Raw genomic sequence first — 15129 nt, 5'->3', positions numbered from 1 at the left:
ATAGACCAATGTTCCTTAAATCAATAGTGGGGAAGTTACTGGAGGGGATTCTGAGATATAGGAATCATATGCATTTGTAATAGCAAGACTAATTAGAGATAATCATTGTAGCTTTGTGTGTGGAAAATCATGTCTCACCAATTTGATTGAGTTTTTTGAAGTGACCAGGAAGATTGATAAGAACAGTGACATCTACATGGTCTCTGGCAAGGTATGGCATGATAGGTTGATTTGGAAGATTAGATCACATGGAATCTAGGACAAGCTAGCCAACTGGATACAAAATTGGTTTGAAGGTTGGAAACAGAGGGTGGTGGTAGAGGGTTATTTTTTCAGACTGGAGATCTGCAACAAGTAGTTGCTACAGGGATCGCTGCTGCGTCTATTGTTGTTTGAATGTCAATTTAGCAATTTCGGAACGTTGCAGAGTTGGTACGTTTGCGGTCGACACTAAAATTGGTGGTATAGCGGATAATTAATGAAATTATTCAAAATTTCAACGGCAGGTTGATCAACAGGGCCAAAGGGTGAGGAATGGCAGATGGAGTACAATTCCGCTACACACAAGGTGTTGCATTTAGGTGGAACAAACCTGAGTAGGACCTATACAAAATTTGATAGGGGGCCCAGTGTAATGAAATATATGCAGGATTCAAGGATTCAGATCAATTAATGGAGAAAGAACACCCTGAAGAGCACAAATAACAATTAATTAAAACAAAATAGAAGTACAGAAAAACTATCAATAAAGTAACAATACAAAATAACAGGTCTCACACCCCTCTGTGAGACTTGTCTGTACTGGCTGGCCACACACCACGGTCCAAGCTCTCTCTTTCCCTCTGGGTAAAGTTCATCTCCCCGAAGGTGAAGCTTCACTCTAACGTTGGAAGCATGCACTTATATAACTTTATCTCTAAGAAGAACAGGTGACTACGTGCCAAAACTAGCTATCCTCCTATGTACCATAATGGCATGAGTTATGTGTCCTGTCAGGCGCTGAGCTAGTCTTGGATGTCTCTAGAAAGACAAAGCATTATCTTAGTGATGTCGCACGTAGCCACATCATTTTCTGGTCCCTTCATGTTAGCCTAGGCCAGGGGTGTCAAACTACCGGGCTGCATTCGGCCCGCAAAGGGGCCTAATCCGGCCTGCGGGAATGATTTGGGGAAATAAAAGTATATTCACAAACATTTATTATGTATCTGCATACTGTACACCGAAGATAGTGGCAAAAATGCTGGAGTAACTCAGCGGGACAGGCGGCATGCCAGAGGTGAGAATGAACATTTGACAATTAATTAAACTGTTCACTTGATTCGGGCGGCGGCACCTCGAGCAGCAACCACTGCGCGTGCGCGTGGCGGGTGAGGGAGCGCAAGGATGCGCCGCCGCCATTTGAATCGCACTGGCGGTTGGGTGCCCCCCCCCCCCCCCGGCGCCGCCATGGATGTTCCCGGCGCCCGGTTCATCATCGCCATCGGCGGCTGCCTCCTCACTGCGCTGATGGCGGTCGCTCCCAACCCTCAGGGTGGAGTGCAGTATCCATATAACCATATAACAATTACAGCACGGAAACAGGCCATCTCGGCCCTACAAGTCCGCGCCGAACAACTTTTTTTTTCCCTTAGTCCCACCTGCCTGCACTCATACCATAACCCTCCATTCCCTTCTCATCCATATGCCTATCCAATTTATTTTTAAATGATACCAACGAACCTGCCTCCACCACTTCCACTGGAAGCTCATTCCACACCGCTACCACTCTCTGAGTAAAGAAGTTCCCCCTCATGTTACCCCTAAACTTCTGTCCCTTAATTCTGAAGTCATCTCCTCTTGTTTGAATCTTCCCTATTCTCAAAGGGAAAAGCTTGTCCACATCAACTCTGTCTATCCCTCTCATCATTCTAAAGACCTCTATCAAGTCCCCCCTTAACCTTCTGCGCTCCAGAGAATAGAGACCTAACTTAAATTAGGACCCTCCGGACATTGTTTGTCGGCAGGTGAGGCATCACCTAAATTTGACGACCACCCGATGCGCCGCCTCCCAGACCAAACACCCCCTCCTCCCCAGACCAGACATCCCCCTCCCCCATTTGACACACCCTCCCAGACCAGACATCCCCATCCCAGAACAGACAACCCCATCCCAGAACAGACAACCCCCTCCCCAGACCAGACACCCCCCTCCCCCCCAGTCTAGAGGCTAACTGTGTTCATTGTCTGAGTTTGATTGCTGGAAGCAGGCTAATAAAAATTAGGACCCTCCTCCCCCCCAGTCTAGAGGCTAACTGTGTTCATTGTCTGAGTTTGATTGCTGGAAGCAGGCTAATAAAAATTAGATGCAGTGGTATAGCCTACATTTACAAATTGTTTATTTAGGTCTACATTTGTGTCTACTAATGTTCGATTTCAAATGGTTTATTAATGGGAAGGGTGTGGCTCCCAAAACAATCTTAGCCAAAATAGCAGTTTTATCTTTCTCATCACAACTTTCTTGTAGCCCATGACTGTGTTCATTCCAATCATAAAAGTAATGCTTGCTAGGCAACCTTCTTCACAAGAAACGAAATTCGTAAAGTGAAACACTTTGTATTTATAGCAGAAACTGAGACACGAGAGCAGGTTGAAAAAACGAAGGCAACAAAAGATGTGCGGCCCTCATGAAGTCGCATTTTGCCCAATCCGGCCCGTGACCTAGGCATTCTTCATTCTTCTTGTTTTCCTATGCAATGTTTGAAATGTGGCACTGTTAATGTAGCTGACAACAACATTTTAGCTGACACAGTCTGCTTAACCCTTACATTACACCCTGGGGAGTGTTGTAGAAGAGAGAGACCCAGGACTATGGGTACATATTCCATGAAGGTGGTGACAAAAGTAGACAGGATGGTGAAGAAGGTGTTTAATACGCTTTCCTTAATCGGTCAGTGTATTGTGCGGGAGTTGGGGCATTACTTTATAGCTGAACAGGACAGTGGTAAAGCCCTATTTGAAATGCTGTGCATAGCTGTTGTCACTCTGCTATAGGAAGGATGTCATTAAACTGGAATGGGTGCAAAATAATTTACAAGGATATTGTATAGTCTGGAGTATTTGAACAATCAGAAGCAGATGGTTAGACTGGGTCTTATTTCCATGGCATGTAGGCTTATTTCCATGGCATCTGTGCCACAGAAGGCAGTGGAGGCCAGTTCACTGGATGTTTTCAAGAGTTAGATAGAGTTCTTTGGGCTAACGGAATCAAGGGATATGGGGGGAAAGCAGGAACGGAGTACTGTTTTTGGATGATCATCCATGATCATATTGAATGGCAAATTGGTCAGCAAAAGCTCATAAACTATAGGAGCAGAATTAGGCCATATAGCCCATTAAGTCTACTCCACCAGTCAATCATGGCTGAACTACCTTCCCTCTCAACCCTATTCTCCTGCTTTCTCCCTGTAACCTTTGACACCCTTACTAATCAAGAACCTGTCAATCTCTGCTTTAAAAAATATCCATTCACTTGGCCTCCACAACCTTCTGTGAATTCCTGATTCACCACCCTCTGACAAACAAAATTCCTTATCTCCTTTCAAAAGTTCATGTCATATTCTGAGGCTGTGCCCTCTTGCCTTAGGCTCTCCCACTAGTGGATACATCTCCACATCCACTCTATCCAGGCCTTTCACTTTGCAGTAAGTTTCAATGAGGTCTTCCCTCATCCATCCATCTTTCAGTGAGTGCAGGCTCAGAGCGTCAAAAATTCATCATATGTTAACCCAATCATCCCCAGGATCATTCTCGTAATGGACAAGTTGGATCAAAGTTCCTGTGCTGTATAGCTTTCTTACTCTTTAATGGGGGAACAAGAACGCTAAGATCTGTTGAAGAATCTTCAAACACAGAACTTGCCTGACCTGCTGTGTGTTTCCAGCAAAGAAAATCTAGATTTCCAGTGCCTGCTGGTTTTGATTTTCTCAAAAAGAAATGGCAAGGGTCAAAAAGATTAAAAAGGGACTGAAAGTTGTGTGAATACCAGCTGAGGCTTCTGTCTTCCAACGCTGTTTACCTGCAAAATACCTACCAAGTGCTGCAGTAACAAAGCGGGTCAGGCAGCATCTCTGGAGAACACGGATCTATGTTCTTGATCAGACAGCTACTCTGTAGAACATGGATCCAGAGGGTCAAGCAGCATATCTGGAGAACATGGATCTATATTCTTGATCGGACAGCTACTCTAAAGAACTTGGATCCAGAGGGCCAGGCAGGTCTCTCTAGAACGTGGATCCATGTTCTTGGTCAGGCAGCATCTCTGAAGAAAATGGATCCAAGTTTTGGTCTGGCAGCATCTCTGAAGAAAATTGATCCATGTTCTACAGAGATGTTGCCTGATCCTCTGAGTTACTGCAGCATGAGTTTCATCCGTTGAGTTTCCCCAGCATTTTTGTCTACCTTCGATTTTCCAACATCTGCAGTTCCTTCTTAAACAAAACTCTGAGTTACTCCAACATGTTTTGTCTTTTTTGTAAACCAGCATGTACAGTTCCTTGTATCTAGTTTACTCGGAACTTGCCAGGACTGGGCTGCATTGTTTGATGTCTAAACATTGTCACTGGGCCCGATATGCGCATCCCAGTGACGTCACGGAGGCTGCCAGCATAAAGTATGGCGGCACCCTGTCCCGGCACGGCAGTCGGATGTACTCAGACACTTCCGCTTCGGATCGGTTACAAACGGTGCGCGCACTCACTCACCCCCACGCCGCGGAGCGGCCCCCGGACCCGGACCCGGCTCCACTCCGAGCAGGTGTGTCGCGGCCGACACATCCCGCACGTCTCGCTCTTCACCACCCGGGCCATCACCGTCACCCCCACAATCTCCACGTCGGAGTCGGAGCCGGAGCCGGAGCCGATCTCGATGACGTCCCCCATGTCTCCGCTCCCCCACCCTCCCCCGCCCCACCCTCAGAGGTGTCGCCGCGGCTCCGCCCGAGCTTCAGCCGCGCCGTTATTCCCCGATGGCGAGAGGGACTTGCGGAATGGACGGGAGACGGTGGTTTGGCCGCCAGCAACCGAGTAGCCTGCCGCCATGTTTCACACTGGCCCGGGAGCTTCCTCACTACCGCCTCCTGCGGCCGAGCCCAGCACTGCGGCAGCGCCGCACCCTGCAAGCACCTAATCCCTGCCAATGTCCTACCCTGCAGCCTGAAGGGGCTGTCCCACTTGGGCGACCTAATTGGCGAGTTTAGAGAGTATGAAAAATGACATGTTGAAGACCTCCTTTGACTATGTTGAAGACTGGCTTCAACTAGCTATGACAACCTTCAACTACCCTCGATTACCTCCGACTAACATGCCGACCTACTACGACTAAACCTACGAGTAAATAAAGTATAGCTTTTTTCCATTGGGTCCTTTTTTTACTCGCGGGCATTTTTTAACATTGAATAAACAGCCGCAACCTAGCTGAGGCCTTTAGTACGCGGAGACCACTCTCGAGCATGAAGGAGAGTTAAGAAGACCTCGTGTCGACTATGCTCCGAGTATGAATCGAGGGCAAACTCGCCAGAAATCGCGGATTAGGTCGCCCAAGTGGGACAGGCCCTTAAAGGGGCTGTCCCACTGCGGCGACCTAATCTGCGAGTTTAGACGAGTTTGCCCTCGACTCAAACTCGCAGCATGGTCGACACCTTGTGCTAGGAGGTCCTATGAGCTATATTTAAGAGGGAGTTAGATGTGGTCCTTGTGGCTAAGGGGATCAGGGGGTATGGAGAGAAGGCAGGTACGGGATACTGAGTTGGATGATCAGCCATAATCATATTGAATGGCGGTGCAGGCTCGAAGGGCCGAATGGCCTACTCCTGCACCTAATTTCTATGTTTCTATGTCTGTGAGGTCACTGGAACTCAGATACTAGAGGAGCAAGATAGACCACTCGACGAAAAAGCCGTAGTACAGTCATGGGTAATTTATTCGCGCCATTTTTGGAATCAAATATACGAGGGTTTTTTTTTAATGGGCTTCTGTCATGGCGTCCACATCTACCAGCGTAGCGAACCCTTCTGCTATAGTCCTCGACTCGCCAATGTAAGCTTCTTCAGGTTCCCCACTAAAGATGAAAGGTGAGACAAAAATTATAACTTTCTGCCTTAAGGCCTGCCCGATCTCCTATAGCTCAGATCGCAGAGCCGGGGGTCGCCAGAAGAATTGCTCTGATAGCTGGCCCAAAGACTATAACACCCTGAAGCCGCGTTGTGCGGAGCCTCTAGTCGCGGGGGCAGCGTGCACTTTCCCTCGCGGAGTCGGATTCCTCGCCGGAGAAGAGCTCCGACCACCGGCCCGTGGTCTATAATATCATGAAGCCCCGGTCTCCAGTAGGAGGCGGCCGATTCGGGACTTCAAAGCCGCGGAGATCCTGAATCGGCTTGTGTTTAAGCCGGTTTGAAATTGTGTTTAAAATACAGGATAAATGGTGTTAAAGATACACAATGTACACGGATCAATGGTGTTTAAAATACACGATAAATGGTATTAAATATACACAATGTACACGGATCAGTGGTGTTTCAAATACATGATAAATGGAGTTATAGGGAACAATGACATGCCACGAGGAGCACACATTAAAGCCTTAATTTCCTTCCCAATGTATGATGACTGTAACATATATAATTCTATTCTTATGATCCCGACAATGTATTATATATAAGACATTTTTTGGTACATGAGCAAGTTATTAGAAAGTCTTATTTTATAGATCTAGAATTAGCACAATAATAAAGGTCGACAAAATACTGGAGAATTTCTCCAGCATTTTTGTCTACCTTCGATTTTCAAGCATCTGCAGTTCCTTCTTATACAATAATAAAGGTATCAATTTTTACACTGCTGTACATTTCTGATTTTGTTCTTGTTGTAAGGCATGCATGGTATTGTAAGCTCTTCTACATTTAAGATAAATCAAGTCGTCAAGTCGCCCAGATAGGACAATGACATTCTTGGTTTGCTTCAGCACAATAGAATATAGTAGGCAAGAATACAGAATTTATTCAGTAGGCATAAATTGACCTATTAGAGGAAAAATTTGTTCTTATAAGTTAATTCTATTTGATATTTTGCTGTAATTTCAGATGTTGACAGTGGGTCCAGAATACTCGGTAATAAGATCTCCTACAGCGAACTACAGAGTACGTGTCAAAGAACTGCCGTCTTTGTTCTGAACACCCTGTATATCTCACACATAAAACAATAAATTATGTAAATCTTACCATAAATGACAGAAATGAAAAGTGTTATCCTTGTTTATGAATTTTGATGTAGAATGATTTAAAATTGAGTGGACTGATGCAATATACTGCTAACCCACAAATGTTTAGTTATGAGATATTCACATTTAAAAACTCACTCAGTGGCTGCAAGCAGCCGCCGGGACCGGACAGCGGAACCGCAGCTAGACCCGGGGCTCGCAGGTGACCTGAGAGGTGCAGCTAGTCCCGGAGGGTCCTATGCAAAAAAGGCTGCGGACCCCCGGAATAAACCAAACCCTCGATCCTGTCCCGCCATCCTTTTTTCAAAATTTAGCAACTCAAATAGTGGTGCGTCTTCATTGCCGGGAAATACGGTAACTCATTTCCCTCAAATATATGTTAAATTAAAAACTAAACTATGGTAGCAATGCACAGTATTCATGTCTAATGCTCGCACTTCTGCATCAATGTAGGTATGTATACATTATATTTCTTTAAACTAATATAGAATGAAAAAATATCTAAGATTATTTCTCTATGGTTGAGCTCACGATGGTTGTAGCATAGTGCTTTCACCTCCACTTTCTGTTCTTATGGGTGGAATGGGTATTAGGCACATGACGACTGTGTTATGCTGTATAAACTGTATAAACTAAGTGTTTACTCTACTTTTATCTGCAAAAATATATATTTTATGGGTAACTCAGTGGTGAAAATACTGATAACATACTTGACTGAGACATTGTCTATTAGTCGCTTGCTTGATGCTGGAAAAATGTTAGTTACACAGTAATGGATTGTGCCCAGTAGTCACGATTTAGTAGAGTGACAAATAATTAGTGACTGATTTGACCAATTTTAAAGTTTCATTCAATGAAACTAAAATAATAATGCTACAGTACAAATGTCCTTGCATTCAAATGGAAGAGCAAACAATATTTTAACATTTTCATCCAAGAAGCTTTTGAATTGGTATTCTTTTGCAGAACCCATGTCCCAGAGCTAATAAGATAATTAAATGGCATATTATTCATAATTCAAAGTGTCATGCCAAATATTAATACTTATTTTAATGAACTGAGACAAATATCTTAGAAAACTAAGCAATAATATGTCCACAATAAATCTTTATCCGTCATGCTGGTTAAACATTATTGATATAATTCCATTAAAAAGGTGGAAAAACTTTCAGCCAGGACACAGAAGGACAGGAAGATATGTTACTTTGGATCAGACAAAACATTTATATTATCTACATAAAATATAATGTCAGTACTTTTTAAACTATCAGTAGCATCACTAGTTTACAGAAATTGATCTGATGTGGTATAACACCTACCTTGCGACAAGAGCATCTTTCATCTATTCAGAGTGCATGCAGTATTCATTTGTGTAAACTTGAAGTCTTCAGCCAGTAGAAAATGATCACGTGCAACATGATTTTTATCTTGGTTGTTCTATTAATGTGTTTAATGTCTAACCGTTTCACACAATGAGCCAAAATATCCTCAAAGGTCACTTATCTCTGATACCATCCATGTCTCAACATTGCACAAAGTTGAACTTAGATATGTTTGAATAGCCAAATGGCAGGTGTTTCATTCGTGTTAAGAACAATGCCAGAATGTGAAGACAGGGGAAGAAAAAATCCACGTAAGAGCTCTCGGGGCAGTCCAAACTTTGCTCGGCTGGACATAAATACTGCAGCTTGAAGGTTTTAGTGAGCAGGATACATCTGGAGAAGCAGACCTTAACCAGTAATCATTTGGCTGGTTTTCGAATCCTACTCACTTGCAGAGATATTAGTGGCATGATGATGACAGGTGACGAAGAAATGGAAGATATATCAAAATAGTTTAATTTCTCTCAAACTAGCTTTGTCCCGAACAGTAATGCACACATTGTCTTCAATCCTAGTTGGTCAACTATGCTCTTTAGCTGAGAAGACGGAGAAATGGGACTCAATTGGACACCCAAACAGACTTAGACCAAAAATATCTCAGCTGTCAAAACATGGACCTGTCTCCATGTGTGCTCAAGTCCCTGGCTAGAGCGATGCAGCTCTTTAACAAGAGTAAATTTTTCTGGTTGTTTGCTCATTAAATTTTCACTCAATGTTAAAGGTAGTATCAATATGCAATTAATTTGGATTCATTTCAAAATTGCATGTTGACACGACCTTTTCAACATGACATTTTCAGATAGTGCCAGGCAAATGGTTGTTTTAAATTGTACAAAATGGACTGATGCCAAGCAACAGAGGATGGGCAAAGTATGCATGGTTCATTATTTGACTTATATTTGCATGAGGCAAATAAGGCAGATAAAAAACAAAAATTTCTAAGCAACTGATTGTGCTTAGAGTCAAAGATATCCAGCATGGAAAGAGGCCCATCAGCCCAACAAGCCCTTGCCGACCAAGTTGCTTAACTGAGTTAGTCCAACTTGCCTGTGCCTGGAACATATCTCTACAAACCTTTCCTAAGTGTCTTCTAGATGTCGTAATTGTACCCAGCTCTACCACTCCCTCTGGCAGCTTGTTCCATGTAGGAATGCGGCGTTCAAAAACTTGCCTCAGAGGTTCTTTTTAAATCTTCCCCTTTCACCTTAAACCTAAGCCATCTAGGTTTTGACTTGCCTAGTGTGGGCACACAACCGTAACATCATGTCATTATTTGGCTGCTACGTTAGTGAGTTGGTTTGCACGCCAGTGAATAAGGTATTGTGTCTCAGTCCTGGGATTAACACTGGAGATTTTTTAATTTTTTGAATATTTTTGCTTCATGTTTTTTCTGCCAGTGAAATAGGATAAACTGTGATTCTTTTAAGAATTAAAAACACAATTGATGTTCAATCTGACATTTTCATGGGGAGAAATTTATAAAGGAAAATAATTCCATGCTAGTTTCTATTATCTTAAACTTCTGATTGGGCTTCATAACTGTGTTTTTGTAATGGGGCCAAACAGCAATACAAAATTAAAGGACAGTTTGCAAACTAACTTGTTAATCTCTCAACTTTATGTTAATAATATGTTAGAACAAGTAAAAATGTGACAATGATTTACCAATATATAAAATTGCTATAACAGAATAGAGATAGAGGTAGAGAGATATAGCATGGAGACAGGCCCTTTGGCCCACAAAGTCCGTGCTGACCATCAACCACCAATTTGCATTAATTCTACATTAATCCCATTTTATTCTCCTCATATTCTCATCAACTCGCCCCAGATTCTACCACTTACATTTACACAAGGGGCAATTCACACTAACCAATTAACCTACCAGCCCGCAATCTTTGGGATGGGGGAGGAAACTGGAGCATCTGGAGGAAACCCATGTGGTTACAGGGAGAACTCCAAACAAACAAGGTTGGAAGTCGGAATTGAACCCGGGTCTCAGGAGCTCTGAGCCAGTTCCTCTACCAGCTGTGGCAGTGTGCCACTGGTCACAATGTACCTATGTGAGATTCACATATTAGATTTTCTCCACCAAGTAAGAAATTGCTAATTCATAAATGTAAAGAATCACATACAAGAAGTATGGGTTATCATTTCAATTAACTGATTTCTAAAGAAGTTGAGTTAAGAAAATATGGATGAAACTGAGTGCAGAAATGTGTAATATTTTCTTAACCTGTTCTGCCAATATGTTATGTGCAATGGATTCTAAATTTCCAAATAAGAACTAATGTTTTATCCAAACCTGTAATGCTTGAAACATACAACTCAGTAAAGCATATACATACCTCCCCCATTGGTCTCTAAAGGCAATATGTTAACAAAGCAGTAGTTTCTTAATAAACTGGGGCAAATCTTGTCTTATTAATCTTATGAATAAAATAATATATTACCTTAATGCTGTAAAATGGGAGATCGCAGCACACTGTATGGCCTCCCTGCTCAGGCACAATGTGGCTCTGCAGTTATGCAAAATACTATAGAGCAATCATCAACTCTGCTATAACCACTTCCTGTAACAAACACATTATTTCATTCGTTCAGCATTGCAAATGAAGAAGTTGAAGTCATATGACTGACTACGGTTGGACTGCTGTTTTTTTCCTCGGATCATGATGAACCTTGATGAGGCAGGATTTACTTTTCAAAAAATATTATATTGTTGTTTCCCCCTAAATCTGGAATAAAGCAGAAGAATGCTTCTAATAAAAATAAAGTTCAAATCTGTAAACTTAGCACTCTAAAATACACCTCATTAAACAGACCAAGGGAATAATTTATTATTGGTATTCTTTGCGATTGATACATTCATGCCTGTTGGGAGCATTTTTATTGATTTGGATAATTAGGCTTGTACTAAATTGTACTAAATATTATTTGTACAATAAGTTAGTTGTACAATTTTTTTTTTGCATACGAGCTTATTAGTTACACATTATGCAAATTGAATTTCCACCGAAGTTCCAGACGAGTTTTTACCCTCCCATTGGTGCAAACACACCAACCAATAGCAGGTGAAATGTGTAGGAAGGAACTACAGATGCTGGTTTAAACCAAAGATAGACACAAAATGCTGGACAGGCAGCATCTCTGGAGAAAAGGAATGGGTGACTTTAGGATCAGAACCCTTCTTCAGACTTCAGACTAATAGCAGGGATAAGCCGTTCAATTAAATCATCTGTGCCATTTTCTGCAATAACCCTGTATCACTGATGAACTTAATATATAAAATTAAAAAAATCTTTGTTGTTAATATTCTTCTTGCCTGATGCCTTTAAACTCTCTTGAGATGCAAATGACAAGCATTCACCACCCTATGGGTGAAGAATATCTTCTTTATCTATGTCAGGCCATTTTGCTGGTGAGCTGATGCTTTTCCTTAGATAGACACAAAGTGCTGGAGCTACTCAGCAGGGAAGGCAGCAACTCTGGAGAAAAAGGATGGGTGACGTTTCGGGTCAAAACCCTTCTTCAGACTCTGACCCGAAACATCACTGATGCTTTTTCTCTAGTTATGCTGCCTGATCAGCTGAGTTACTCCAGCACTTTGTGTTCTACCACTTTCTGTATCACATGCAAAAAACAAATGAATTCAGCTTCACAATTGGTTGAATGTCCCTAACAGATAACATTGGTAAAAAAATGCCAAAGGAGAAAACAAAGCAAAAACACAACAAGGTCCTTGTCTTAACAACTAGCTATTTTGAACTTGATTAATTTACCTGCAATTATCTGACCCTTACTTCTTGGCAGATTGCAGGGTTCAAAAAAATTGTGTAGGCAGTTTGAAACTAGGTTCTACGATGTCCCATGTGATGGATTTTAATAATTTCCGGCAAACTCTGTGGAGATATTTTGCTTATCAAATCTTTGGGACCTAGATAAGCAAATGTTTAAGGCTAAAGGGCCTGTCCCACTTACGCGACTGCTTTGGCGCGTTTAGGAGACTGCGCTCGCCACAAGATCGCCACATAGAAACATAGAAAATAGGTGCAGGAGTAGGCCATTCGGCCCTTCAAGCCTGCACCGCCATTCGATATGATCATGGCTGATCATCCAACTCAGTATCCTGTACCTGCCTTCTCTCCATACCCCCGATCCCTTTAGCCACAAGGGCCACATCTAACTCCCTCTTAAATATAGCCAATGAACTGGCCTCAACTACCTTCTGTGGCAGAGAATTCCAGAGATTCACCACTCTCTGTGTGAAAAATGTTTTCCTCATCTTGGTCCTAAAAGATTTCCCCCTTATCCTTAAACTGTGACTCCCTTGTTCTGGACTTCCCCAACATCGGGAACAATCTTCCTGCATCTAGCCTGTCCAACCCCTTAAGAATTTTGTAAGTTTCTATAAGATCCCCCCTCAATCTTCTAAATTCTAGCGAGTACAAACCGAGTCTATCCAGTCTTTCTTCATATGAAAGTCCTGACATCCCAGGAATTCAATGACTGGTGTACCATAACACCCAGGTCTCGTTGCATCTCCCCTTTTCCGAATCGGCCACCATTCAGATAATAGTCCACTTTCCTGTTTTTGCCACCAACGTGGATAACCTCACATTTATCCACATTATACTGCATCTGCCATACATTTGCCCACTCACCCAGCCTATCCAAGTCACCTTGCAGCCTTCTAGCATCCTCCACACAGCTAATACTGCCCCCCAACTTCGTGTCATCCGCAAACTTGGAGATATTGCATTCAATTCCCTCGTCCAAATCATTAATATATATCGTAAATAGTTGGGGTCCCAGCACTGAGCCTTGTGGTACCCCACTAGTCACTGCCTGCCATTGTGAAAAGTACCCATTCACTCCTACTCTTTGCTTCCTGTCTGCCAGCCAGTTCTCTATCCACATCAATACTGAACCCCCAATACCGTGTGCTTTACGTTTGTATACTAATCTCTTATGTGGAACCTTGTAGAAAGCCTTCTGAAAGTCCAGATATAACACATCCACCGGTTCTCCCTTATCCACTCTACTAGTTACATCCTCGAAAAATTCTATCAGATTCGTCAGACATGATTTACCTTTCATATATCCATGCTGACTTTGTCCAATGATTTCACCACTTTCCAAATGTGCTGCTATCCCATCTTTAATAACTGATTCTAGCAGTTTCCCCACTACCGACGTTAAACTAACTGGTCTGTAATTCCCCGTTTTCTCTCTCTCCCTCCCTTTTTAAAAAGTGAGGTTACATTAGCTACCCTCCAATCCTCAGGAATCTAAAGAGTTTTGAAAAATTATCACTAATGCATCCACTATTTCTGGGGCTACTTCCTTAAGTACTCTGGGATGCAGCCTCTCTGGCCCTAGGGATTTATCGGCCACATGGTCGCAGGTGGTCTCCTTCATGGTTGGGAGGAGTTCCCGCATTCTGGGAACGAGTCGCGACCTCAGTATGGTCGCCCAAAATCTTTCAGCATGTTGAAAAATTTGGTCGCCATGGAGAAAATCGATACTTTTGTAGTCGTAGGTCTAGCAGTAGTGTTGTCGTAGGTAATCGTAGGTAGTCTTAGTTAATCGCCTTTGCTGATCGGTCATTTTCATTGGCTCATTGCGAAAAAAAGGTATGTAACAGCAGCACGTGATGCGCTGTCATTCCAGTGCGCGGTCATTGCGCAATTTTTCTTTCAATGGATCAGACGGTGTGAGACATGGCTCCGAGGAGAAGGCTTCAGCACAGGGGCACAACCCTCAACACCACCCACTATGCTGTTATCACCATTTGTTTGTTTATAAGACTTTTGTATGTTTCATTACCAATAAAGGAAATGCCTGACTTTTTAACCTCAAATTGATGTCTGAATATCATTCTTTTTCATAGTAGTCCCTCATGTCATCGCTTATACTTCATATTTCATTTCTCATATATTTAGATCATTGAAAACACACACAAACGCAAGGAAGGAATGCACTGTATTTAAAGTTTGACTTTTCACATTTATTTTGATGAAGAAAACAGACACAAGCACTTCAAATGCACTACATTTAAAAGGATTTTATTTTTATACATCTCGATAAATCTAACACTAAAACAAGCAATACACTGAATTTAAAAGAACATTTTTATACTTTTTGATAAATCTAACACTTAAACAAGCAATATAAAGAACATGGTTGAAAAATCTAACAGCATTTTTTAAGGTGATCTTACGACTGTAGTCGTAGCTTGCTCGTGGGTGATCGTGGGTGTAGTCGTCTGGAAGTCGAAGGTGGTCGTCTTCAGTCCCCACTATTGGGTCGCCAATTGTCACGAGTGCATTGGCAATTAAGTCGTAGATAGTCGTAGCTTGTCCTACATAGTCATAGGATGTCTTCTACATATTCGTAGGATGCATTTGATTAATTCACCTAAGTGGGACAGGCCCTTCAGGATGTGATATCCAATGGTGGAATATCTGCCTTGGGTTTCAAATTCAGCAGTCCC

The 15129-nt window shown here is 42.4% G+C and overlaps 1 protein-coding gene across 3 annotated transcripts in view; it reads right to left on the bottom strand.

The window, feature by feature from the left end:
- The window catches only part of simc1 (SUMO interacting motifs containing 1), a 50375-nt gene extending 39052 nt beyond the window's left edge, over positions 1 to 11323 (bottom strand). Inside the window, exon 1 of one of the 3 annotated variants that reach the window (XM_055643054.1) lies at positions 11087 to 11323. Coding sequence is in view for 2 of the 3 variants with exons in the window: in XM_055643051.1 (XP_055499026.1) it covers positions 4740 to 4916 (177 nt within the window). In the remaining variant the exon portion in view is untranslated. Of the gene's footprint in view, positions 1 to 4739; positions 5118 to 11086 lie in introns of those variants that run through there. The other 2 variants (XM_055643051.1, XM_055643052.1) reach the window with 2 other exon arrangements.
- Positions 11324 to 15129: the final 3806 nt, after the last annotated feature.

This window comes from Leucoraja erinacea, chromosome 11 (assembly GCF_028641065.1).
Source record: "Leucoraja erinacea ecotype New England chromosome 11, Leri_hhj_1, whole genome shotgun sequence".
NCBI classification, from domain to species: Eukaryota; Metazoa; Chordata; class Chondrichthyes; order Rajiformes; family Rajidae; genus Leucoraja; species Leucoraja erinaceus.
This window is presented reverse-complemented; position numbering and strand designations above follow the sequence as displayed.